The 25,280-nt window shown below is 34.4% G+C and overlaps 1 protein-coding gene across 1 annotated transcript in view; it reads right to left on the minus strand.

Moving 5' to 3' along the window:
* The window catches only part of LOC132560296 (dynein axonemal heavy chain 12-like), a 42,731-nt gene extending 18,142 nt beyond the window's left edge, over positions 1-24,589 (minus strand). Inside the window, exons 1-35 of the mRNA XM_060224963.1 lie at positions 24,339-24,589; positions 23,901-23,991; positions 22,515-22,541; positions 19,334-19,523; positions 18,642-18,717; positions 18,164-18,322; positions 17,602-17,685; positions 17,290-17,401; positions 16,444-16,789; positions 16,021-16,112; positions 15,444-15,622; positions 14,969-15,230; positions 14,373-14,579; positions 13,954-14,075; positions 13,407-13,686; positions 12,810-12,995; positions 12,175-12,375; positions 11,657-11,851; positions 10,045-10,449; positions 9,209-9,485; positions 8,752-9,077; positions 8,356-8,448; positions 7,222-7,614; positions 6,655-6,884; positions 5,784-6,192; positions 5,015-5,200; positions 4,314-4,439; positions 3,626-3,814; positions 3,332-3,477; positions 3,005-3,143; positions 2,058-2,224; positions 1,660-1,852; positions 1,251-1,456; positions 780-854; positions 210-300 (exon numbers count right to left, since the gene is read on the minus strand). Coding sequence (XP_060080946.1) covers positions 210-300; positions 780-854; positions 1,251-1,456; positions 1,660-1,852; positions 2,058-2,224; positions 3,005-3,143; positions 3,332-3,477; positions 3,626-3,814; positions 4,314-4,439; positions 5,015-5,200; positions 5,784-6,192; positions 6,655-6,884; positions 7,222-7,614; positions 8,356-8,448; positions 8,752-9,077; positions 9,209-9,485; positions 10,045-10,449; positions 11,657-11,851; positions 12,175-12,375; positions 12,810-12,995; positions 13,407-13,686; positions 13,954-14,075; positions 14,373-14,579; positions 14,969-15,230; positions 15,444-15,622; positions 16,021-16,112; positions 16,444-16,789; positions 17,290-17,401; positions 17,602-17,685; positions 18,164-18,322; positions 18,642-18,717; positions 19,334-19,523; positions 22,515-22,541; positions 23,901-23,991; positions 24,339-24,589 — 6,711 coding nt within the window. The remainder of the gene's footprint in view (positions 1-209; positions 301-779; positions 855-1,250; positions 1,457-1,659; positions 1,853-2,057; positions 2,225-3,004; positions 3,144-3,331; positions 3,478-3,625; positions 3,815-4,313; positions 4,440-5,014; positions 5,201-5,783; positions 6,193-6,654; positions 6,885-7,221; positions 7,615-8,355; positions 8,449-8,751; positions 9,078-9,208; positions 9,486-10,044; positions 10,450-11,656; positions 11,852-12,174; positions 12,376-12,809; positions 12,996-13,406; positions 13,687-13,953; positions 14,076-14,372; positions 14,580-14,968; positions 15,231-15,443; positions 15,623-16,020; positions 16,113-16,443; positions 16,790-17,289; positions 17,402-17,601; positions 17,686-18,163; positions 18,323-18,641; positions 18,718-19,333; positions 19,524-22,514; positions 22,542-23,900; positions 23,992-24,338) is intronic.
* Positions 24,590-25,280: the final 691 nt, after the last annotated feature.

A 25,280-nucleotide genomic window follows, 5' to 3' on the forward strand; every position in this document is an offset into this window, starting at 1 on the left:
AAAATAGATAGCAGAATAACTCCAGTACTTAGTAATAGTTTCCATTTATAACAGGAGTGCCTAAAATAACAAATCTGTTTTCCTTAGGCTTATATCTACATATCCAATGCTAAAATAATTGTTTGTCCTCTTTAAAGACAATCAATATTCTTTCAAAACTTCTACTTCATACAAAAATACAAAACTTGATTGTTTACTAATGCACTTACCATGCCCTTTCCTGTGCCTCCTCCAGCCAGATGTTCAAACAGGGAGTCAAAATCTTCTTTGAAGTGGTCTTTAGCAGCCTTTTTCACAGCCCTTTTAAAACAGAAATGGCATGTTGTACTGTGTCAATGTTTTAAAGCTTTCAAGAATTATTTTAAATATGATCCGACAGATTGTACTCTGGAACTTCTGAAAGAACTACAAGCCAGAGATGTCTTATCAGCTACTCCTACATAAAGACATTAACAAGGCATAATTCTCCAAAAATCATTAAAATGTGAAGTAGGCTAGAACAGCACCACTAAATCAGGTATTGATCACACAGATAAGATATTCAAAGACTTTGAGGAAAATTTTAAAGAGAGATGCCACAAAACTTCCAAGAAAAACATGAAAATGTAAAAATAATCAATATACAAGTAAGGTAATGAACACATGTATTAATTTTTACAGATAGTTGGCAGGGTCATATGTTACATATCAATATCTAGCCACCTCTCCCTCAGATCTACAGATTAGCACACTACTACTAACATTATCACTGATATGTGGAAATATTATGATGAACTTACTTGAACAGCCAATCTCTGTCTCCATCATCAGTTAGACGATCGTAGAAGACTCGCATAACTTCGTGGACCCACAATCTGATAAGGAAAAGAAATGGATAATATGAAACACAAATGTACAAAACAAAGCAAATGTACCCATCTCAGATTTCAATAAAACATGTAGTGGGTGTGTCATTCATGTAGCCAACATGACCCTTTACCTTCAGACCTGTAAACCAATCCCAAGCAAGCAATTTCAGTATTAAAAAACATAGAAGAAATTGAGTTGAATTAGCTCTAGAGAGTTCAATTAATGCATTTAAATCAAACTTGATAAAGTAAATAGAATTCAAATTTCTTTTCATTAAAACATATTACTGATAAAATGGTGTATGAAATGAAAAAATACTGGCAGCTGTTAATTTCAACTCGTAAACTTTCAGGCAGACACTTTTATATTCACTTAGAGTACTCGTTCAGAAGCTTACATACCTTGTCAGAACCTTTTTGCTTTCCACCTGTGCCTTTTTGATGAGACAGATACCAAGGATGACCCTTGTGAAATCACGCAAGTTGAAGACATAGTGAGACTTGGCTGGTGTGGGTAACAGGTTAGCAATAGCCTGCTTGTACATATCGTTAGTGGCTTGCACAATCAAGGACCCGACAGAGAAGAAATCTGCAGTAAGTTCTTGGGACTAAAAACAAAATATAAAATTTTAAACTGCAATTTGTAACTATAATCACACTTCAATAGCTTTAGTCTAATACCAATAAAAGAATATAGCAACCAAAACTAACTTCTAAAAACACAAATTTTGGGCCAAAAATCTAGAAATGATTAAAACAGGTAAGATTTGTAATCTAGGTGAAATTATCTGAAACATTTTTGCAGCCTTACCTTAAAGTATGTGGAGATGAGAGTAGAGAAGATCTTGATCATGGATTCCTCATTGAAAGGGTTCATAGCTACAATGTTGAAATGGCGTAGGAATCGAGCTGTCACATCGTTCCTTCCTCCTCCAGGAGGCCCCATGGCACAAATGAACTGAATATCTTGAAGTGTTATCTTTGTGGTGTCCTTCAAGTCATACCTGCAGATAAAAGAAAAACAAAAATGTGCATGCTGGAAACAGAATGACAGGAACATAAGGATTTTTTTATAACAGAATGGAAGAAACAGAGATTTTTCATAACAGGATTGTTGGACTTTGTTTCTGATGATTTTCTTTTAGAAATACTAGTTAGAATTCTCAACTGAATCAAATCTGCATCTTCATTGTTTTGAAAGATACCTACCAATTTCCATGGTCAAAGTATTGTCTCAGTAGTTCTACCGGAGGTTGTGCACCATACACCTCCTTCTGGGGCATATTGAGATCATCAACAAAGATGACTGCTCGCTTGCCCATCTGTGGTCCAAACACACCCTTACGACGTCTGTCCAGCCTGGACATGATGATGTTCTGTAGGACATACAAGGAACCAGTGGTCAGATTGAGATTTATCACACAATTAAGGAAAAATGTCTCACCCATGGGAATCTCTGAGTCATAAATGAATTTTATTTAGTGCAAATGCTGAAAAACATTTTGCTTGTCATATATTACCTACTGAATTAATCACTTCTTCAGTTAATCCATATCTGACAACTCTGGAGTCTCCTAATGGGGTAAATATTTCACTGAAAGAGCCCTAACAATGGTCAGATCAGGAAAAGAAGTCTGTCATGTCAAGACAAGAAAATATAGCAGGTCTACTGACACATCCAAATAACAAGGGTCTGGTTTTCAGAATGAATATGACAAAAGTTAAACCCCCTACATTCTACCAACAGACAAATACATGTTATTCAACGACGTCATCTCACTGATATACAAACAAAGATTATTTGTTCCATTTTTCAAATATTTCAACGTGAGAATCATCCTGAGTTTTTAGTTCAGACAGGAATCATCATGTGTCATCAGTTCAGACAGCACAACAACATCACAATAGTACCATGCCATCAATCTTATTATACATTCCATGTGCCATTAAAAATGACAAATAGTACTATGCATTGATTTCACACATACAGAGTTTGAAAGAAATAATTGATTACTCCATTGTCTGTGTGATGTAGAAATACAAAGTCATGAGATAAATCGGTCTACATTACACAGGAGTGACCCATTCTTTAAAAGATCTCTTCAACATTATACACCTATACTTAAACACAGGCAATGATTTCATTGGACACCTACCTGTGTTTGGTTAGCACTGGTCTGTGCAGAGAAGTTTACAAAGGCAGGCAGGAATTTGTCCTTGGACAAGTTGTTCATCAGTTTCTCCTGAACATAAACGCTTTTACCAGTACCAGTGGGCCCCACAAAGAGTATTGCCCTGGAGAAAAACAAAACATGTGCATAAAAAAATCAGACAGAATACCAAAGGGAGAAAAAGGAAAACGTGCTGTAGAATAAAAATCAGGTTGGCAGTTGACTGTCTAGATATGGTTTCAGCCACGGAGTTGTGTCGATGAAATTAAAGTTTTGAGTTTTTTAATTACACTTGGTATTTTGGGATTTTACCTGCCATGCTCAATACAGAGGTTCATAAGGAAGTTGTAACGAGCGGTATCAATGGTGGGGACCAGCATTTCACGAATCTTCTTATTCTGGGTATCCAGAGTTTTATTCAAGTCAAGCCACGGCCTCCACAAGCCTCGAGCTTTTTGCTGGAGAAAACAAACGAGAACAATTATCATAGGGCAGAAGTTGATTTATAGATATAGCTTCAAATAACATCTAGAAAATCACTACAAATTAAAATCTTACTCAAACGTGATGTCACATGAATAGAATTTTCCACAACAACAAACTAACCTCAAAGAAGACATTGTAGATATTTTGTTCAGTAGGCAGAGGTACATCCAACTTCCCAATAACTTTTGGCAATGGATGATTATCATTCTTACTGGCCACTATGTCTTTGTAAAAGGCATCAAACTTCTCTCTTCCATCTACATCCACACATGCAGCAATGGACCAGGGGATGGAAAAGAGTACTGTTGACTGAAACGGGAAAGTCAACCTTTAAATAACAATATTTTTCAACCCAATATACCTACAAACAAGTGAGTTTCATCCTGCATTCATAATAAATGTAATTCATAAAACTTTATTCTTTTTCCATTTCTCTTAATTCTTCATAATTTGATAGTATTAAGGTCCATCATTATATGTATATTTCTTAGTGATTATGAGAATTCAAATGGCTTTTGAATATATATGTCTTACATTGGTAATTTATAAGTAGTTAGCAAAATTCCATAGCGACAGGCAGGTTTGATTTTATGTTATATTCTACCTGTAATATAATTTAGAAGAGAACAAAAAAGAAAATTATTTAGCTGAGAACTTCTTCTGAAACATGCAATAATCCCATTTTATTTAAGAAATACAAGTATTTCAAATGGATATTAGAAACACAATGTTTGACAAATAAGTGATGGTCAGTTAAATAAAATCAGAGATGGTCTATAGAATCATCACAGATGGACGAATTACTCACAATGATCCATGTTTTCAGGTGCCTATTTTCGTCCACGTCTGGTTGACCAAGGGGGTCAGCCATCAACATATCAACGAGATACATGAGGGAGCGCACCTGGTTAGACTCCTTAGATCCGATGTACTCCTTCATAAATCAAAAACAGTTATCGTAAACAATGCAGTACCGGGGACAAAACCTACTTCAATCATTTCAGTTCCAGGCGCAGATTCCACAAAAATTCTGAAGTACATTTTCATTTTCAAGTTTAAGAACAGCCAATCAGAAGATATGTAAAAGTGTGAACTATCATTTTTCATTGGTGGTTCACTAATTTAAAATTTTAGCATACTTAAGAATTTCAGTGAATCTGGGGCCATGTTTCCAACCTACTTCAATCATTACAAAACCAAGTTTGATTCTACTTTGAGTGATGGTGAACTAGATATTGACTTTGATTTAAAAACTTTAAAAGGACTAGGTAACATATGTATAGTTTGATGACAAATTAAAGGGCAATTGCATTATGTACAGCAACAACAACGGTTTTTATACAGACAAACATAGGCAACAATATATGCACAATCATTATGGAGATTGGGCATGATATTGTGAAAAATAATTTTAAGATGAGATGCCATCTGTCATATTTCAGAAAAAATAAATCCTCCAATAACTTCATTTTTCTGTCTGTTTTTCATTTCAAATTTACAAATTCTCACCTTTGTGTTTTTACGGACAAATTCCAGGCAAGGATCTACTAGCCACTCAAACATGGCCTCAATCACTTCTGCACCTTCCCTCTCCATTGCTCCAGTGAAAGTGTTGATCCAGGACCTCATAATGGGTCGCCAACCAAGGGTAGATGGCTCTAGGTACACCATACCACACCTACTCACAGTCGCCGGCTGGGAGATAAAATGTACTTTCATTGACAAATAAACCTATTCATATGATGTATATTTCATATGCAAACATGGACAATGGATGTCCTTATATTTAAAAAAAAAAAATAAGATCTCCAATATTGAAATAATAATTGAAGAGTCCCAAATATAATCTCCACTTTTTTTATAAAATCAAAAGCCTGTAGGCTTTTCAAATTCAATAGTGCCTAAAACCAGAGATCAAGTAAGAAAAGGAACAACAATACTATCAATGAAAGAAGACATCGCCTAGAGAACAGACATCAATTATCCTGGCACTGTAAGATATTGGAGTTTATCCTCTGATTATCAGCACTTTGATACTAAATTTTTTTTATTTGTGAGAGACCACAAGCTAACCATGGCTTGTGAGAGATCTGTAAACATTCACACAAACTTACCGAGGCCTGTGAGAGATCTGTAAACATTCACACAAACTTACCGAGGCCTGTGAGAGACCTGTAAACATTCACACTAACTTACCGAGGCCTGTGAGAGACCTGTAAACATTCACACAAACTTACCGAGGCCTGTGAGAGATCTGTAAACATTCACACTAACTTACCGAGGCCTGTGAGAGATCCATGGTCTCAAAGATCAGACTCATCTCATTTGACATCTGGATAATCTCACCACTCATCAGACAGAGTTTCTTGTTGTCATCCAGTACAGTGTTCATGTTTTCAATCCACAAGGCATCAATTGGTCCATCAAAAATGACCCACTTTCTGTCAGGAGTGTCCGTGGATGCAAACTCTCGGAAAGTGTTGGCAATAATACCATCTGTCCACTCGTGGGATACAGGATCGAACTGACCATACAGCTGACCCATGGTGATAGCCTTCGGGTTGATGACACGAAAGAAGACTTTGTTGTAATCTTCAACCCCTTGCTCAAACAAAAGGGTCATCCCCTCACTCAACGTTTCTATCACCTTTGTCTTGCAACCAAATGGTTCTCCCACCAACATGAAACTGAAAAAGGAAAAATGGATATTACCATCACTGTGAAATGTTATTGGTTTAACTAGACCCAGAATCATTCCTCAGCTTAACTAGTGGATCAGGTCATAAAGGCACAAAAATTAGAGAAATTATTAGACTTAAAATTGTCTATTAGATGGGAATGTCCCTGCTAACATGCATAATGTGAATTAATAGGATTTTAATAGGTATTTCTAAACAATTTTAATAGTTGCTCTTTCCAAGGTTGTTGCTTATTTTCAATAATTTCAAAATTTGAGCTTAATGATGGTCATTTAATCCATGGATTTAAATCCATTATATGTCTTAAGGAGTTGCACTTTATTAAATGAATTTATAAACATGATGTAGCATAAATCACATAGTTCTGGATAAATGTAAAGTGATAACTTCTCATGCAAATTTATGAAAAGAAAAGACAGAATAGGAAAAGATTTTGTATTTTTATTTTACCCGTGTCGGACGATCATCATCTCATAAGTTTGAATGATTTTCTCCCTGAAGAAGTCCACAAACTGAAGATTCTTTTTGGCGCAGATTGTCTTCATTGCATCCACAAACACATCATAGTCTGCCTCCGGAAGGGACAGCCCAGGGAACAGATCAGAGATGATACCATTGAAAAGTGGAATGTCATGAGCCAAGAACTTTGGTAAGTTGACATCAATGATGGACCGCAGCAACTGAAAGTTCAAAATAAATTTTGATATATGCCTACTTTCAATTCAAAAATTTAAAATGAAATTGAAATTAAAGAATATAACTACAATTTAGGTACACATAAAGCTCCATAAGATTAAAACAATTTTTTAAAGGGATGAGTTTAAAGTGGCCACTGATGTCACAGCTGCTTGGTGTTTTTGTTCCATGCAATTCAACTCTGACATGTAGTGCATATAATAAATATGTGATTCATACACATATAGAGAAAATAACTAACGGCTGTATTAAATGATAAACCTGGATAAACTGCAAATCTATATGTAAGTAAAGGGATATTAACCATAAACAAATACTTACAAGAATATCTTCATTCTCATCTGGAAATCGAAGTTTAAGGTTTCCGGCTGCAGATAACACAGCTTTGACAGCTCTCATTCCATAATCGTAGTGAAATTGTGAGGACAGCTGCTCTGAACACAACCTGTATACTGTCACAATTTTCACTGACAAATTTCTGGCATTCTGGAATCCAAACGAGTATAGAGAAATCTCAGCAATCATAGCATAGTCAGGTACCATCATAGCCACTGTTCGGAACAGGACTTTCAGATTGTCAGGCAGTTCAGATCGGCCAGCATAACCAGGATTCATGGTGATACAAACATAACAGTTTGGATTCAGGTTCAGCTCTGTGCCCTCAAATACAAATGTGTCCACATGAGCTTGCACAGCACGAATGATGCACAAAATCTGAAAGAGTAATAAAGAGAATCAAATGTATTTTTTTCCTTGCAGTTTGTATTAAACACAAAGCTTTGTAGAACAAGTAACTTTTTCATACATGCAAATCTCAGGAACAAGGCGTATATAATCATAGACAAAACAAGCACCTGAAGATGGCTGTTAGGTCTGAAAATGTTAGCAAACTACCTTGTTGATTTCATCTTTTAATTATACATATATATAACATGTATATGAAATCAACATGTCAAATAATTTAGCTATCACTGACATTTTCTTTAAGCCTTGCAGCCATCTTTATCAAAAAGTTGAATCTTTGAAGAAATGTTTTAAAAAGCAAGAATCCAAAACGTGCATTGAATTATGCAACCCTTTATTCCCCCCGATATATCTTACAAAAGATATAAATGAAGTCCAGTTATATAATATTGTACACTGTGGATTCTGTTTAAACCAGACACCCATGGTACCAAATAACAGGGCTGATACAGAGAGAAGTCTTGCTATTAGGCTTCAAAAAACAAAAAAATGTTGTGACTAATTCATTTGTTAAGAATTCCATAATAGAAAGAAGTTGGTAAATAGAAATTTTGCATTATTTTCAAAAACTAAATTTTTTTGAGTGTTTGTCGTGATTAAGCAAAAAATTCATGTTCCACTGGTAAACTATAATATGTGGCTGATTTCTATCAGTCATCATCTATTCTTATTGTTCTATGGTGGCATGTCAAAAGACAGAAAAAACCAAACCTGTTGAGCAATAACAGATAACACTTCCAGGTCAATCCTGTTGAACTCATCAAAACATGCCCAGGCTCCTGCAGCTGCCAGTCCTTTGAAAAACTGAAATTACAGTAGATGCTGTGATGACTTCAACTGTATCAAATGAACATTCAGAAGTAACTCAATCATAATTATTTTGTTGAAATATCATTCCAGTCTAACAAGGTATATAGATGGTGTTATGAACATGCCAGGAAGAGAGACTGTAATAGAGAGGTCTCTTTCTAAATAAAAAATGAATGCTAGTGATTTTACCCCAAAGAAATCAATGGTTTGGATTTGGGAAACTAAGCCTTAAAACTTTATTGTTTAATCTGCTCAGTATTACTAGATAGATGAGAGGAAGTTGACAAATTTTCAAACCTTGCCCATGGCAATATAGTCGAGACCATCAGAGCAGTTGAACACAACACATTGTACAGCCAGAGCCTTGGCCAGATCCTTCGTGGTCTCTGTTTTACCAGTGCCTGCAGGCCCTTCAGGAGCTCCATTGAGGTTGAGGTGGAAAGCCCCTACCAGGGTCCTATAGCATCTGTCAGTGAGGGGAGTGATGACAAGACGTCCAGTATTGCCAAGGTACTCATAGGCATACTTTACAGTAGCATTGGTGATTCTTACACGCATGTTCTCATCTTCCCAATAGTAACGCAACTGGGCAAGCCAGTTAAAATCGTTTTCTGAGGAAACACCTAAAAGAGCAAAAAAATTAAATGTAAGTTTTTGTATTTTGTCTATTCCTTAATTAAAGCTGATTTTTCGTCCAAGTAAAACAGAAAAAAAGTTGGAAAAAGTATCTGTCACAATAAACATTACTTTGTACCTTTTTCTGCCATTTCAAGAACAGAGTCACGAGCATGTACGTCTATCACAACAAGGGCTCCTAGAGATGTTCTGATCTGTTTTGAGAGTTTTCCTCGCACCAAAATGACAATATCATTGAGTTGTTTCTGCAGCATATTCCAGTAGTCTTTGAGCCCCTCAGGACCCCCAGGAATGGCTTCATGGACCTCACGGGTCCAATAGGCCTGAGAAGCACACAGAACAATCTGTCCTGGCCATTCTCGCACCCAATCAACACGGGCATCATTAGCATAAGCCTGAAACAAAAGCACAAAATCAATCTTATGTAGTCAAACAAGATAAAGACTCTGTTTAAAAACACAAAAACTTTTACAGTTCTGAAAATATCTCAGACAAATTCTATTCAATTTTCATATTTCAAGTTCATAATGAATCTAAAATTAGTGACTACCATAATAAGACTGTTTGTTGAATCATGCCTTTTAGTGCTACTTAGGGCTTTAAAAATTTTAAGAATTACTGGATGTGACAAATAATAAGAGAGCCTATGATAATCTCTGCATTGCCTATGAGTATTCACTGATAAGCTGTATGGAGTGTAAAACAACAATTCTCTTGATAAAACTACTAATAACAAAATTTCAAACAAAATTTTTCATGACAAAATTTTCCTAACAAATTCAAAATTTTAATAAAAAAATATCTATGATTTCACAGCCATAGACTTTGCCAACTTGAAATGTTCAAAGTTATCCTTTACATAGAATGGAATGTGTTTTCTACACCTGACTTTATTTTGAAAACAATGCTTAATTAATATGCCCCACATGAAATATAAAGGGTAAGGATTCTTACCACCATGGCATCTGCACACACAGCCCTGATTGACTTCAGCATAATCTCTTCCACTTGCAGCAGCCATTTTTCCACAGCACCTCGAGCCTCGCTTGTGGATATTGGCGTAATAAGTGTGATTTTTTCACCCTCACTACTGAACAGGGCATGAATGTCAAGTTTGCTGTCAAACTGAAGCTTAGCAATTCCCTCAAAGCATTTTTTCAGATGAGGTTGTACGCGAGTCGGATCTTTTGTTTCTGACAAGATTTCTAACATTTCATCGTTGGAAAGAAAGAAGAATCTAGGGAAGAACAGACGTTTTTTCTCTAGGTATGCATTCAGTCCTTTGTTGATTTTATCTAGAAGACCGTTGCTGTCTATCAACTTTTCTAGAAGTCCTGGCATATTCGTAGCAACAAGTACCTATTGAAATAGAAAACAAGCCATTAAATTTTCTTTAAGATCAATGCTTTTGTAAGTGACTTTTCTAACATGAAATGTTACAAACTATTTATCAGTTTATATAGTAGTACATCCAGATTACAGAAACAGATCAATCAGGTCCATCAACTATTGTAAATTAGAGATTTCTACAACAACTAAAATTATGAAATTCTACTCTTAAATTATAAAATTCTACCACTGAATTATAAAATGATACAATCTATTTAACTATGATATGGCTTGATGTGATCTGATGGAGAACTGAGTTACTGCCCCTCAATACTGTGAACTGATAGAGAACTGAGTTACTGCCCCTTGATACTGTGAACTGATGGAGAACTGAGTTACTGCCCCTCAAAATTGTGAACTGATGGAGAACTGAGTTACTGCCCCTTAATACTGTGAACCGATGGAGAACTGAGTTACTGCCACTCAATATTGTGAACTAATGGAGAACTGAGTTACTGCTCCTCAATATTGTGAACTGATGGAGAACTGAGTTACTGCCCCTCAAAATTGTGAACTGATGGAGAACTGAGTTACTGCCCCTCGATACTGTGAACTGATGGAGAACTGAGTTACTGCCACTCAATATTGTGAACTAATGGAGAACTGAGTTACTGCCCCTCAATACTTTGAACTGATGGAGAACTGATTTACTTCCCCACAATATTGTGAACTGATGGAGAACTTAGTCACTGCCCCTCAATACTGTGAACTGATGGAGAACTGAGTTACTTCCCCACAATACTGTGAACTGATGGAGAACTTAGTTACTTCCCCACAATATTGTGAACTAATGGAGAACTGAGTTACTGCCCCTCAATACTTTGAACTGATGGAGAACTGATTTACTTCCCCACAATATTGTGAACTGATGGAGAACTTAGTCACTGCCCCTCAATACTGTGAACTGATGGAGAACTGAGTTACTTCCCCACAATACTGTGAACTGATGGAGAACTGATTTACTTCCCCACAATATTGTGAACTAATGGAGAACTGAGTTACTGCCCCTCAATACTTTGAACTGATGGAGAACTTTGTTACTTCCCCACAATATTGTGAACTGATGGAAAGGGTCACTGCCCCTCAATACTCTGATCTGATGGAGATCTGTGTAACTCCCACTCAACATGGTGATCTGATCGAGAACTGAGTTATTGCCCCTTAATATGGTGATCACCTTGGGATCCTTGACTGTATGTTTCATAATGTCTTTCCAGTTCTTGTCAACAATGGTGAAGAGACGGCCCTCCTCGGGCATCTGACTCATAATGTCTTCTGAGGAGAAGATTGGCTCCAGATACAGCCATTGAGCCTGCACCTTCAACCACTCATCTGTGGTATCCTGGATACGGATCAGACGCTCCTCCCACTCCTACAAACCAACCAATAAATGACAGTTTTATTTAATCAACACATCAGCTTTACATAATTCATGAGTCAGTATATAAAATATCTTACATAAAAGTTAGGTGTCCAGAATATACAGGGTTACACAGAAATGTGTACAGTGGGGCCTAACTGAAGGTCTGGTTTTTACAGATGTCCACATTATACAGGGGTTTGAAAAGTCTATAATGAAATGTAATGAAGTAATGCAGAAATTTAGACATTTTAAAGTGAAGGTCTGTTTATATAACGTGTCAGACTATATAAAGTTCACTGTAATGTTATATAGTCTGTGAACTGCCCACTTACCTTGATTTCCTTTTCAAATGGTTTGATGAATGGTGAGCCTCGCATTGTCTGTGTCTTTACAATCTGATCGTCAAGAATGGTCTGAATATCATCAACGGAGGACAAAATGCTTATACCCGTGTCTCGATAGGCGATAAGATTGAAGTCTACAGCATCCCAATCCTCCATCATCTTCACCATGGCTTTCTCCAGGGAGTGTTCCTATCAGGGCAATCAAAATATAATTTCTTTATCCATCAAAATGCAATGAGCCTGTTAATATCTTGCTTCTCAATTATCTAATTTGCATATTTATAATGATTTGAGTAACTGAAGCACAAATATGTCAACAAAAACACTCATTTCAATACATATACGGTACCATCAACAATAAGACATTGCTAAAATTTCTATTTAATAAATTCACTGAAATATGTTATGTCATTCAAAATGAAATTCAGACAGCCACTGACAAAAATTAAACTAGAAATATCAAAGGAAAAATAGAATTATTTTCATTAAGCTTCATACAGTATCTATGTTTACAAATTGTTTTCATGTCTTTCAAAACCAAGATGATTTTTTTCATATTTTCATTTTAGGCAAACATGCATGTAAGTAAGAAGTGACAGATGTTTGGGAAAATTTTCACTTACTTTGGTGGCTGCAGCACTGATCCCTTCAAACTTCTCCATGTGTGAATCAAGCTCAAATTTGAGGACTTTTCGGAGTGTTGTTCCAGAGTTAGGCGTTAGATCAAAGCCAGCAATATCAGACATATCCTTCCAATGGCGAGCTCTCATACCTCTGTTACACATAATGCTGATCACTGGGATCACATCCTGCAAACAAGATCATAGAAATTAGCATACAAATTCTGACTCAAGAATTTGTCACCATCATTTTATCATGTCTTACTTTATACAATAACATAACTGGTAATTAAAGATACATAGTGAGTCGAAGATAAAGACTGAAAATTTTGTTGTTTTACTACAAGTAAATGACACTACACCTGTTAGGTTGAGAACACCAATTTTCTTTATTGAAACTTTTGGAATATTGACTTGTCAAAACCATATTTAATCATATTAGTGTGAACTATCAATGACCTGTAGGTTAACATTCATAAAAATTCTAAAATTTCCATCAATAAATGTTTCTGTATAAGCATCAAGTGAGATTTTTCCAACCGTTTCAGTTTTTTTAAAGATTTAAGTAGTAATAAAGATCCTGTTGTATATGATTCTGACCTTAAAATCCCTCATGCTGTCCATGACATTGGCACACACAGTCACAGCCTGTGGTGGGTGTAAAACTTCGTCTTGGTCTTCAGGTTTGATCTCCTCACCACTTTCCTCTGCACCACGTCGACGTTTCTTTCTGTCTCTGTTACGGTCGTCGACCTCAATCTGTAGCTTCTTCAGGCGTGTGTTGAACACTTTTTGAATCTTGTACAACTCTCTGTTGTACTCATCAACCTCAGCATCAACTACCTCTGCATCCAGATCCAGGAAAGAGCCATCCATCCACCTGTGGACAAAGCAGTGACAGTGGGAATATGTTCCAATACAAGCCTTATTGATTGAAATGTGCTTAAGTTTGAATCCCCCAAACTTAATATACAATATATTTAAAGTAGATGGCCTGCTGTCAGTTTTAATATTATTTTAATCATGTTAATATCATATCCCTATCCTCAAGAATCATTAAACATTTGATTTAATATCACTTTTCTTTCCAGAATATGTTTCAAGGGTAAATATGATTTAGATATCAATATTTTGAATTTTTCCCTACTTTTTCTCTGCTTTTTGCCAGCGTAGTACCACATTGAATAATCTCTGGAATGGATCCACAGCACTTGTGATGTCATCTACATCTGGGTAGGTCGAAACAGGATACTTAAACAGGAGCTCCTCCTACAAAACAGTTACATCCTCTTATATCAACAGTTTGACAAAAAAGCAAAATTTATTCAAATCTAAACTCAGAGAGATAGCACAACTGGCATTTCAAAGCTCAATTATTTTACAAGAAAGACATCATCTAAGTATTACCTCAAAAACATAAAGGCACCACAATCATGGCAAGCCTTGGAAATTGAATATGAAGCATAAAAAATTAATTCATCTTCATGCATTGAGAGTCTTAGGTTCAGTTTGCTGAAGGTCATTGTGATTTGAATGGTTGTCACTAACTCGTTCTAACAGCCATACCTTGTTGATCCAAGTGATCTGTTCAGTGACGTCAGCCAGACGTTTCTGTACGAGACGGACATCTTGAACATACTGCTGCATCATGTCCAACTCTCCATAGTCGTTAAACTCATCCACACGCTGACGTAATTTCTCCAGCTCCAGTATTACCTTCTCTCGTTTCTCTAACAGTTGCTTTTCACCACTGATCTTAGACTGTTCCACCAGCTAACAAGGTAATGCATGTTCATGAGAACAAGGTCAATATCAAATACAGTCAGGAGTTAAAGGTCATACATATATAAATAAAGGGTTAAAGGTCATGCATATTAATGACTATAAGGTAAAGATTAAAAACTGGTTAGAGTTTAGTCTAAATGAGACATGAATTCATGGTGTGGGTTAAACATATCATACATACAGGTTGAAGGTCAAATCAATCCATAAACATATGGTCAAAATTTCTGATAATTTCACAGTAAAAATTCATATACATTTTTGAGTAATTGTTAAAGATCAAAGATCCTGTCCAAGTACTTGATGATAATGAAACATCTTCAGGAAAACAAGGTACATTAAGATTTGTTTTATCACATCATGAAGCATTCCATTCTTACATCATCGTGGTCGTCAAAAACTGGGTTGATACGTTTCGGCCAGGTGAGCACCTCACAGTTGAGGTTGATATCTTCAGGTGGAAACATGTACACATCAATAAGGTAAGCCAGCCTGTTTTTAGAATCAGCTATCCGTGTGTTCAAGTCAACCATTCCAACAGTTCTGGCATTGCCTATGAACGTCATCATGTCCATCAGTTGTTCTGTGGTCTCTGGGTCCTGTAGGGCACGGTCTCTCATTGTTGTGAACTCTTGGCAAATACTGCAACCAAATGAGTTTGTCAGTGTTTACATCATATAAAATTTGTCTGTCAATATTCTGATATTTAAGAAAGCTATATTTTTAGGTAGTTGATAATGAAATCATTAGAATATGAGACACTTTCTAGAAAGTCAAACGACAAATTTATTTTTTGTTATTTTTACTTAGTTTAGTTACATTGAGGATTAAAAAGGCACTTTTTCAAACACTGACCTCATGTTTTCCTGCCTGTGATCATTGGACACCTTCTTCAGAAGTTCATCAGCCAGACCCCTAGCAGCCTCAGCAAGACCTCGCTTGAGATCCTCGCAGTCAAGGCGGATCATATCAAAGTGCTCAATACTTGGCAAACCCATAATCTCACGTGCTACATTTCGATACTTCTCGATTTGCTGTTTAGAAATGACAACAAAATTTTTTATACAAAAGTTACGAATAGATATATCTATATCATTTGATAAGTCTGAAATTTAGCTGACAAAAATTCACCCTACAATTGACAAGGCATTTATGTCATATATTACTGATTCCAGTTCAAGCATACGAACAATTATCATTGGACATGTCACTGCCATTTTATGGGACATTGACCTTGACTTTTTATATTTTTGTTGTATTACAAAGTCAGAACTTTTTACCATTCACTATTGTATAACAAACATTTCACATCATTTTCCACAGACAGTTAAGGTTCTGAATGCTGAAGAACATTTTCTGTTAAAAACATGATATTTCCATTTCGTAAATAAGATACAGGTTAAGTTTTCACAACCATTCCATATAGACCTACCTCTTGGTATTCGGCAAAGGTGTGCTCGTGCTTCACATATTCGTGGATTTCAGCAAGAGCCTCGCCATTGACGATGTAGTCATAACGCTGAACTGGAATGGAAAAAATTCAGCATTGCTTTAAGTGTTCAGTTTTGTTTATAAGGTGGTAATTTTCATCTCCAACAGTACACAGGAATCACGCCAAAATTCAATTAATTAACTTCTGTCATTGATTAGTACAGTACTTCAGTAGTAGTCAAACTTAATTCAAATAACTAGGTAAAACACCAAGAACTTCTAGATATTACTGTTATAGACACACAGAACATTATGATAACTTCTAGATATTACTGTTCTAGACACACAGAACATTATGATAACTTCTAGATATTACTGTTATAGACAATACTTCTCAATATCACATATGTGAGAGGTAACTTACTAAACGACTCCAAATGTGCTTGGGGTGCCTCAAAATTCAGCTTGACAGCCTCCTTAAGTTTCTGGTTGGCTGCATCCAGAATGTGTTTCGCAATTGTAACATCAGTGTGGTTGACAGTGCTGCCCCCTGCTAGCCAAGACTGGACTGTTGGTACCTGCTGCATGGTCTTACAAACTTGCTTGACTACAAACAGAACAGTTTCCTCCAAGTCTTCCTTAGGAGGATAAAACTGCATCTTTTGGTCATCAAAAGTCAGCTCCATTTTCATTTGGGGGAGGTGTGATTTGTCATTTGGATTGAACAGGTCAACAAATGCATGGACTGTACGCTCCAGTAGATTTTTGAGCTGAAACAAAATATAAATATAATGTATATAAAAGAAAAAATACTTAAAAATGATGAAAATCATATATGTGTTTTACATCCCGCTTTCAGGCAAAATGAGTTAGACTTCATGCAAATTGAGAACGACACAAAGTTAAACCAAATTCATTGAAACAGAAAATACTGAATTAGAGTGGCCTTCATGTGTTGTGGTGAAGTGTTCCTATAAATCTGTATGTGAAGTTGAATGACTAGTGAGGGATTGGTGGTATCAGAACTAATTACAATCTCTAACAGTCCTATTGACAGACAGACATATGATACCTAATGTTACACACATTTCGCAAAAGGACATAAAAATAAATCTGAAGTGACAACAATCTCACTTATTCTGGAACATTTTTTCTTTCAAACAAAAAAAAAACAATAATCTCAGAACATTATTACAGGTAATTTTAAAACACAGTAATCAAATCTTAGAAAATTCTTAAAACATCTAGTTTAGATATCACAATTCTTTACCTGGTTAGATATTAGGGTAGTCACACTGCTGTAAAAGGAGTCGGTTTTCTCTGCCTTTGGAGGAACAAATGTCACTTTGTCAGCAAACACATTGATGATGGTTGGAAACCAGCTATAAAGAAAGGTCACATTTTTAATTGAGACTGACAAGGAGCCAAATAATATAAATTTTATATATAGTTATAAATATAAGTTTAAATACAATTTTTGGAAAAATAATTTTTCTACTTTTCTTGATTTTTCAAAATAGGTTAAAACATATCTATTGTTCCCTATTAATCCAATTTTAATTAATAACTAAGTCACATTTACCTGTGCATAAGTTTGTCCTCCATTTTTTCAAGGTCAAGTTGGATATTATTTTTCATGGATTCAAACTCCACTGCTCCACGTGCTCTGAAAAGGAACAGTACATTAAACACTAAACTAAGGACAATGTTGTCATGGGGCAAAACTAAGGTTCTGTAAATCATACATTTTGTGGGAGAGTTCTTTCCATTGATTTTGTGGGTACTCTTGATTCAAAAAGCCTACAGAATTGTACAGTCTTAAAAAAAAACAAGATATATAATTTAACATTAAAAGGCAATTTTGAATGTTATATGGGGAAGGTATCTGAATAATATGTTCATTGTGATTAATAAAAGTAACCTACAACCTATTATCTAAAACTGACTCCAACAACAATTTTGAAAGAGGTCTGTGCTCTACATATAGTTGATTTATTTTTCATGGTTTCCACTCATTTTATAGTATCAATGAAATACTATTGAAGTAGATAAATCACTAGCATTGCAAAAAAAACATAGGGATCATGAATATTAACAGCAACAGGTTTCAGCCTTGTCAGGCAACAACTCCATGTGTGTTTTACCTCATGTTGGAGCAGTCCACCAGGATGAGGTTCCCAAGGGTTGTTTGACACATGTTTAGAACGGTCTGCATAGAGGGGTGTAAGACATGCAAGTTTTCCAGAATGACCTCCTTGGACTGGACATAACTCTCATGCCAAGGACGAGAGAAATCTAGTCCACTGTCAATGAAAACATGGTCCAGTAAGTTTCTTTCATCTCTCATAATAGTCCTTTAAACTCATTGATTCCATTTCTGATGATGGCTTTCGGTGTTTTTTAATCCACAAATTACAGAAATTAATTGAGACAATCAAAATCATGAATATTTTAAAAGAATTTTAGGAAATTTCACTCTTGCACATTTTTCACAAAATTATAAACAAATTTCCAGGTGACAGTTTCCATTTTGTTATTATGTGAAGAGCAATTGAAAAACATTTCAAATTGATTTTGTACAAGAACTTTTAATGTAATAAGTATCTATTAATTTGCTCTGACCTTGGTTCCTGTGGTGGGGGTCCAGCCTCCTCATTGTCCAGTCCCTTGACCTCAGGCTTGACCAGTACATGTTGTACTGTTAGAAGAGCAGAGAAATATATTTACTGACAGGTAAATGGATGAAGCAGTTTGAGAGTAAACTGTTTTTCTGATAGTTAATGATATTCAATTGATAGATCTTAGGCTCATTAGCATTTGGACAAAAAAGCAACAGCATCCTTAACTGCTATTTTATTTTCATCCCTAATGCAATAAACCAAATTTAAACAGAACAAAAATATTGATAGAAATAGCTAAGAAGTGTTCAAACCATGGGTGAGCAAATATGTTTTGAAATTGTGATATTTACTTGTCACAAAAAAAAGAGATGTTCGTCAGAAATGTAGAGTGATTCTGTCCATTTTTTATTCACAGTTTGGAAAAGGGGTGTATTGAGTTGACTTTTACCCTCTTGCTATGACCTTGACCTTGTAGATCAGTACGTAATCTGTGACACACATATATGTCACATTACATATACATAAGAATTTTCATTTTATGATACTCAGTTGCTCAGAAATTTTGGGATTAAAACTATTAGAAAGTACAAACAGACAGAAGAAAAAAATACCTCTTAAAAAAAATTCCAATAAGACTCCAACCAGACTGATCAGCTGTATGATATCTATAAACATGATAATTGTTGTATTTACCCATAGATTTTTTCATACTGGACTTGAAGTCGACCTTGACCTCATCAAAGAGTTCCTTGATAACTTCCTTTAGCATGGCCGACTTTTGTAAACGTTCTGGGACCATCTTCAGAATCTGAGCATTCCACTCAGGCTGCATAGGAGTCACTGGCCCTGCCTCCACACACTTTCTTAGGTACTGGTAGTTTAGCTAAACATCACATAATATATTGATGAAGTGGAGAGGCTTACTTTTTCTTTTTCTTTATCATTTTTCAATAAAACCTTACTAAACAAACATGTTGATAATTTTTACTAACATTTTTTATATATGAAGTATAATTCTAGTACATGTATTATTTCAGTTTCACTTTCCCTTTTTTATCTTCGTTATTCAAATAAATCATGTCAGTATATAAAGAATAGGATCTGTATACTTTATATAATTTTTATTCCATTTTTTTTTAAAGTCTTGAACATGTTCAATAGCCACCATTTGAGTTAGATCCGAAACTTTTCTTGAGTTTTAGTCACTTCAGTCACATGACATTACAATTTTATTAGCCCTTGGAATTTCAGGCCTGTGCAATTGATAGTCAGCAGTGGGGGAATTTCAAGTATCAATGCATTATTTTATGGTGATTGATGGAAATAAAGAGAAAGATGCCATCAAATATCATAAGTAAGTTTCCTTTATTTCCAACCCCCTAAATACTTCAAGGTTGAAAAAAGCTTGCTCAGACCTTTTGGTAGTGTTATCACCTAAACTGTCATCAGATATCCAGTTGAGACTCAGTTATAACTGTGTGACATTCTTTTAATATCTAAAAATTGCTTTTAAATGTCTGTACAGAAAAAGATGGAACTATATTTGAGATGTAAAAATATTTCAGTAATCTTGAATTAAGCAAGTATCATTGATTAAACACTCGTTTGCCATTGACCAACAAGGGCTAATAAAACAAAAAAAAATGCTGAAACTAATCACAAAACCCACTCCAGAAATGGCTATCTCAAAATGCAGCTATTGAACTTTGACTCTTTGATATAATCATAATATTTGTATGTATTTTGTCAGAATTTGCTCAAAACCTAAAAATAGATTATTTGCAACAACCACTTTTTGACATGGGGAATACATTTAAAATGTATATGAGTATGAACTCATATCCTTTAGAGGTACTTGCCAAGAAGCTGACAGACACTGTACACACTGATAACAACAGCAATAGTTCATTTGTGACTAAAATGCTAAATTTTTGGCAAACAACATTGCAAGACATTACTAACAAAAACCATGTGTGCTAACGTTGACAGGTTTATTGTGAAAGATTAATGGATTAAATTGTGACTAGATGAAGAATTTTACCACAAATTCTGTTAAAATACCCCCCCCCAAAAAAAAAAAAACCATTGAAATACCAGATTCAAAATTTTAAGTACCAATATTTTTCTCTGGTTTAAACTATGAAAAACCCAAGATTTTTTTTGTATCCTTTGCCCTCTACAAATAAATTTGAACTGTTCCTGTATTGAAAGTTTAACAATTCCATTATACATTTTAGGTGTTGAATACATGTATGGTTTAAATGTTTTAAGTTAAATTTGGCAGATTGTCAAATAAAAAAGGACCACGTCGTTGGAAGTTATCCAACTAAATTATGCACCAATAACCGCCTGATCAGGCACCCTAGAATTAAACTCCCCTATATTACATAGTATACTGATCAGGCACCCTAGATTTAAACTCCCCTATATTACATAGTATACTGATCAGGTACCCTAGATTTTAACTCCCCTATATTACATAGTATACAATGATTCTTGATCTTTATTTTATACCGTTTTATAAACAAAACAATATCAAGTGACCTCACCAGTACTCTCTAAACCCCAAAAAATCTCTCATTCAAGTTTTCTACAAAGTGTCTGATGCTTTAGCATAAAAATTACATTTTAAGCAGATTCAAGCATCATATCTATACACAAATATGCTACTGCCTACAAATCAACCTCCTTCAATTTTGCAGAATTATTAATTTGAACACTAAAGAAGTTCACAAATAAGCCTTCCCCAAACTTTAATTCCAAACTTTTATGCTAGGCGAGGAGGTTAATTTGGGGATAAATATGGTAATATACCACTAAATGAAAGAAGTCTGAATTTTGAAAATTATAATAGTACTATTAAAAAGATAACTGATGGTAGAAGTGTGCAGTTCTGAAAGTCAAAGGATCAGAAAAGATCACAAATTTTAACACATTACAGACTGAGGTTTGTAGGGAAAAGAGATAATGTGAATAGAGCTTGAAGACAGCACCAAGAGTCCTCGGACCCATAGAGATAAACATTAGGGTTACTGTTAATTTGGAGCTGATGAAATAAAATACAAAACTTTTATATGAATGTTATGGCATAATCAAATGGATGAGTTGAGTATTGTATGTCACCCATTGTCCTTTCATTTCTGACCAAAATCTGGCATCAAACATGAACAAAAAGCTCTTACTAAGTATTGAGGTATAGGACTAGATAGATTAGACATGATTGACAGACATGATTGAAAACTTGGTTGATGAAGTTAATAAGATAAGCCAAAGAATAGTTCAACAGAAATGTCACATTTGTTTCCGAAATTCTAGGTAATTTCACATTGATATGACATTGACTGATAATAACCAGATCAGTTCATATCTACTTAACTTGTTAAAACTATGTAAATGATAAGTGACAATAACAAAATTTACATGATGTGGAATGTGATAATATTAAACATGACATTTAATTAAGATGTGAAAATAACTCCGCCCTGTTGTACACATTAACCAAAAAATTTATACAGTGCAGAAAATATAGGCACAGACGTGAATATGATTTCTTAAATTGTTTCTCAAATTACATAACATGGTTAATGATCTGTGGATTTGGGTAAATATACATTTCTTAACGGAAAGAAAATGTGACATAATTGGACTACAGACGACTTGCACAAAATATATGTTAGCAAAGATTTCTATATAAGCACTAAGTATAGCAAACATTAGTCTAGTAAGTGTTTAAGATATCAATATATATACATGTATGTCACCATACATGAAGAAGATATGGTTAGCATCAATATTAATGAGATATGACCAGAAAAGGTATGGTAAGCAAAGGCAATGATGTTAGGGAAACACGATCATATGAGGTATAACATACCCGAATCCTCCTTTCTTTGCTCATCATCTGTTGGGTGAGTGTATAGTTTTAAATCACTGACATCTTAATAAAATTCTCTGATTATCTTAAAAAATTTATATATATATATATATTTATATATAAATATATATATATATATTTATATATACAGTTACTATGCACCCATCTAATACAGTTATGCAAAATTACTTTTGTCAAAAATCATTTTTATTTATATATATATATATATAAAACTTGATTTGACTGATATATATATATATTTTATATATAAAAGACCATCTTTTATATTATAAGCATGTTTTTTAAAATTTTTCTTTTCTTTTTCAATTAAATCATTCAAGTTTTGTTCATAAATTGAACTGTTGCTTTATAATTCTAAGAAAGTTGATCAGGTGTAAAGTCATTCTGACAGATGACTGTGTATGATGTATTTAGGCGTTGTTTGTGGTGTGACTTCTAATGTGTAATGATACACAATATCTATCATAAACGTCTTGTGAAATAGAAGCATGCAATGGACGATGTATCATATCCTAGAAATGTCGGTGATCAAATCACAACATCAAAAACATATTTCTGGCTTGTGTTTTTCTTTGGTGATTTTCTTTCTTGTCGAAGAATCAAATTAATGATTTTCTTCTTAATTTTCTGAATTCAATATAGATTTTCATTTATTGGAAACTAAGAGATGTCATTTTTACGAATATCAGATTTTTTAAAAATAATATGTGTACATCAATCAGTCTCTGTAATCTTATTTCATTATTGAAATATTACATAACTGAAACATAAGAATGTCAGAAAAAACTGAAGCCAGATACAAGCTGAAATTGTGTGTTTATCACAAAATAATGTGACCAGTGATGACTAACCGCTCTGGGGTCAAGCTATAGGAATAGTAGAAATTGTCAACAAACAGATAAAAATATGTAAACATAAGTTTTATAAATTCATTGTGTGGGGACAACAATTAATAAGGACAATTTACTGGATCATACTGAAAAAACATGTCAACAAAACTTTCTTGGAAGATTATCATGATGGAAACTGTTTTCTGTAAAACAGAATATTTCCGTCCACACTCATCATCAGGTGTAAATTTTTTGCGATACGGATATTTCTATATATTTTCACCAAAAAGAAAATAAATAGAACTGTATTAAAACCAAAATTTGAAAAAAATATAAAGGTTACAATATATCATCACTACATTTAAACACTAATTAAATTTTAGGATTGAAATGATGGTATCAATTTTTTAACCTTCCAACAGCAAATACATAACAATTTGTCAATCAAACTTTAGATCAGTATCAACACCTACAGCAGGAAAGTTTAACAAAAAAAAAAAACTCTCTTGAATTTCATTTTATTCTGATTATATACCTCTTGGGGAAAATCAGGATCTTCTTTCCGATCTGTGTCTTTTTCATTTATTTCTTTGGTTTCTTCATAAGCCTTTATGGCATCATCATGTCTGTGAATGAAGGGACATAAAGTGTTTAGTAGATTTCTCTCCAAATCAAATCATGTTTACACTTAACTCCTATTGTTATCTTACAATACATTCAAGTCTATACATAAGATAAGACTAAATCATTTCTTTACTTTTTTCTAATTTGGTTCAATGTAACCAACAAGAATATTGTTTAACAACAATCAAGACAAATTTTCAACATTTAGATAGAGGAATTCTAAGAAATATTAGTTGTACTGGTACCATATTTTGTATGTGTTTCTTAGACAATTGAGAAAAATTAACAAAACATTAAAGAAAAGTTGATTACTTCTAATTAATTTGAAATGATCAAATAAAACACTTACAAAATCTGCATCAGCAATGCCTGTTTGTGATTGGCTAATCTGAATGTCATCAATTTGCTGTTTGCATATGGATCATCCATTTTCAACATGGGTTTCTTGATAGGAGGTAAACGGGGATACCCATCAGGACCGATACCACTAAGTGTTTTACCCCTTCGTTTGGGGGCACTGCTACCGTTTGTTTCCTCATGGTCCACATTCCCATTGGTGGTACCATTCCTAGTGGTGTGTAAGCCATTTAATGTTGCCATCTGCAAAAGAAATATATGGTTAAGGTTGATTTATGTAAAGTTCTTTTTCCTTAACACTTTATGCTACAAAAAATGTTTTGAAACTTGAAATATTTCTACTTAAAATACATATGTTTTTTCTCAATTTATTGTACATTTTTGTAATAAGTGATTTTTTAAGAAAATAATAAATGATGCAATTACTTGGAAAAGTGTACAATAGAATTACACAAAAAAAATCTGATAGAAATTTCACTGTTGCCTTTATCCCAGTAAAATCCACGATATTTGTGTCACTAATATTACATACATTTTTCTATCACTGTATAGTTAAACATATCTCTGCCATAAACAACAATGTCTAAGAAATTTACCATGTCTCAGCCAGTGATATTTTACATCTACAATGGTAAAATCTACCATGTCTCAGCCAGTGATATTTTACATCTACAATGGTAAAATCTACCATGTCTCAGCCAGTGATATTTTACATCTACAATGGTAAAATCTACCATGTCTCAGCCAGTGATATTTTACATCTACAATGGTAAAATCTACCATGTCTCAGTCAGTGATATTTTACATCTACAATGGTAAAATCTACCATGTCTCAGTCAGTGATATTTTACATCTACAATGGTAAAATCTACCATGTCTCAGTCAGTGATATTTTACATCTACAATGGTAAAATCTACCATGTCTCAGTCAGTG

The sequence above is a fragment of the Ylistrum balloti genome, unplaced genomic scaffold (assembly GCF_031769215.1).
Source record: "Ylistrum balloti isolate Yb309-2 unplaced genomic scaffold, AGI_CSIRO_Ybal_v1 Utg371048, whole genome shotgun sequence".
Classification (NCBI taxonomy): domain Eukaryota; kingdom Metazoa; phylum Mollusca; class Bivalvia; order Pectinida; family Pectinidae; genus Ylistrum; species Ylistrum balloti.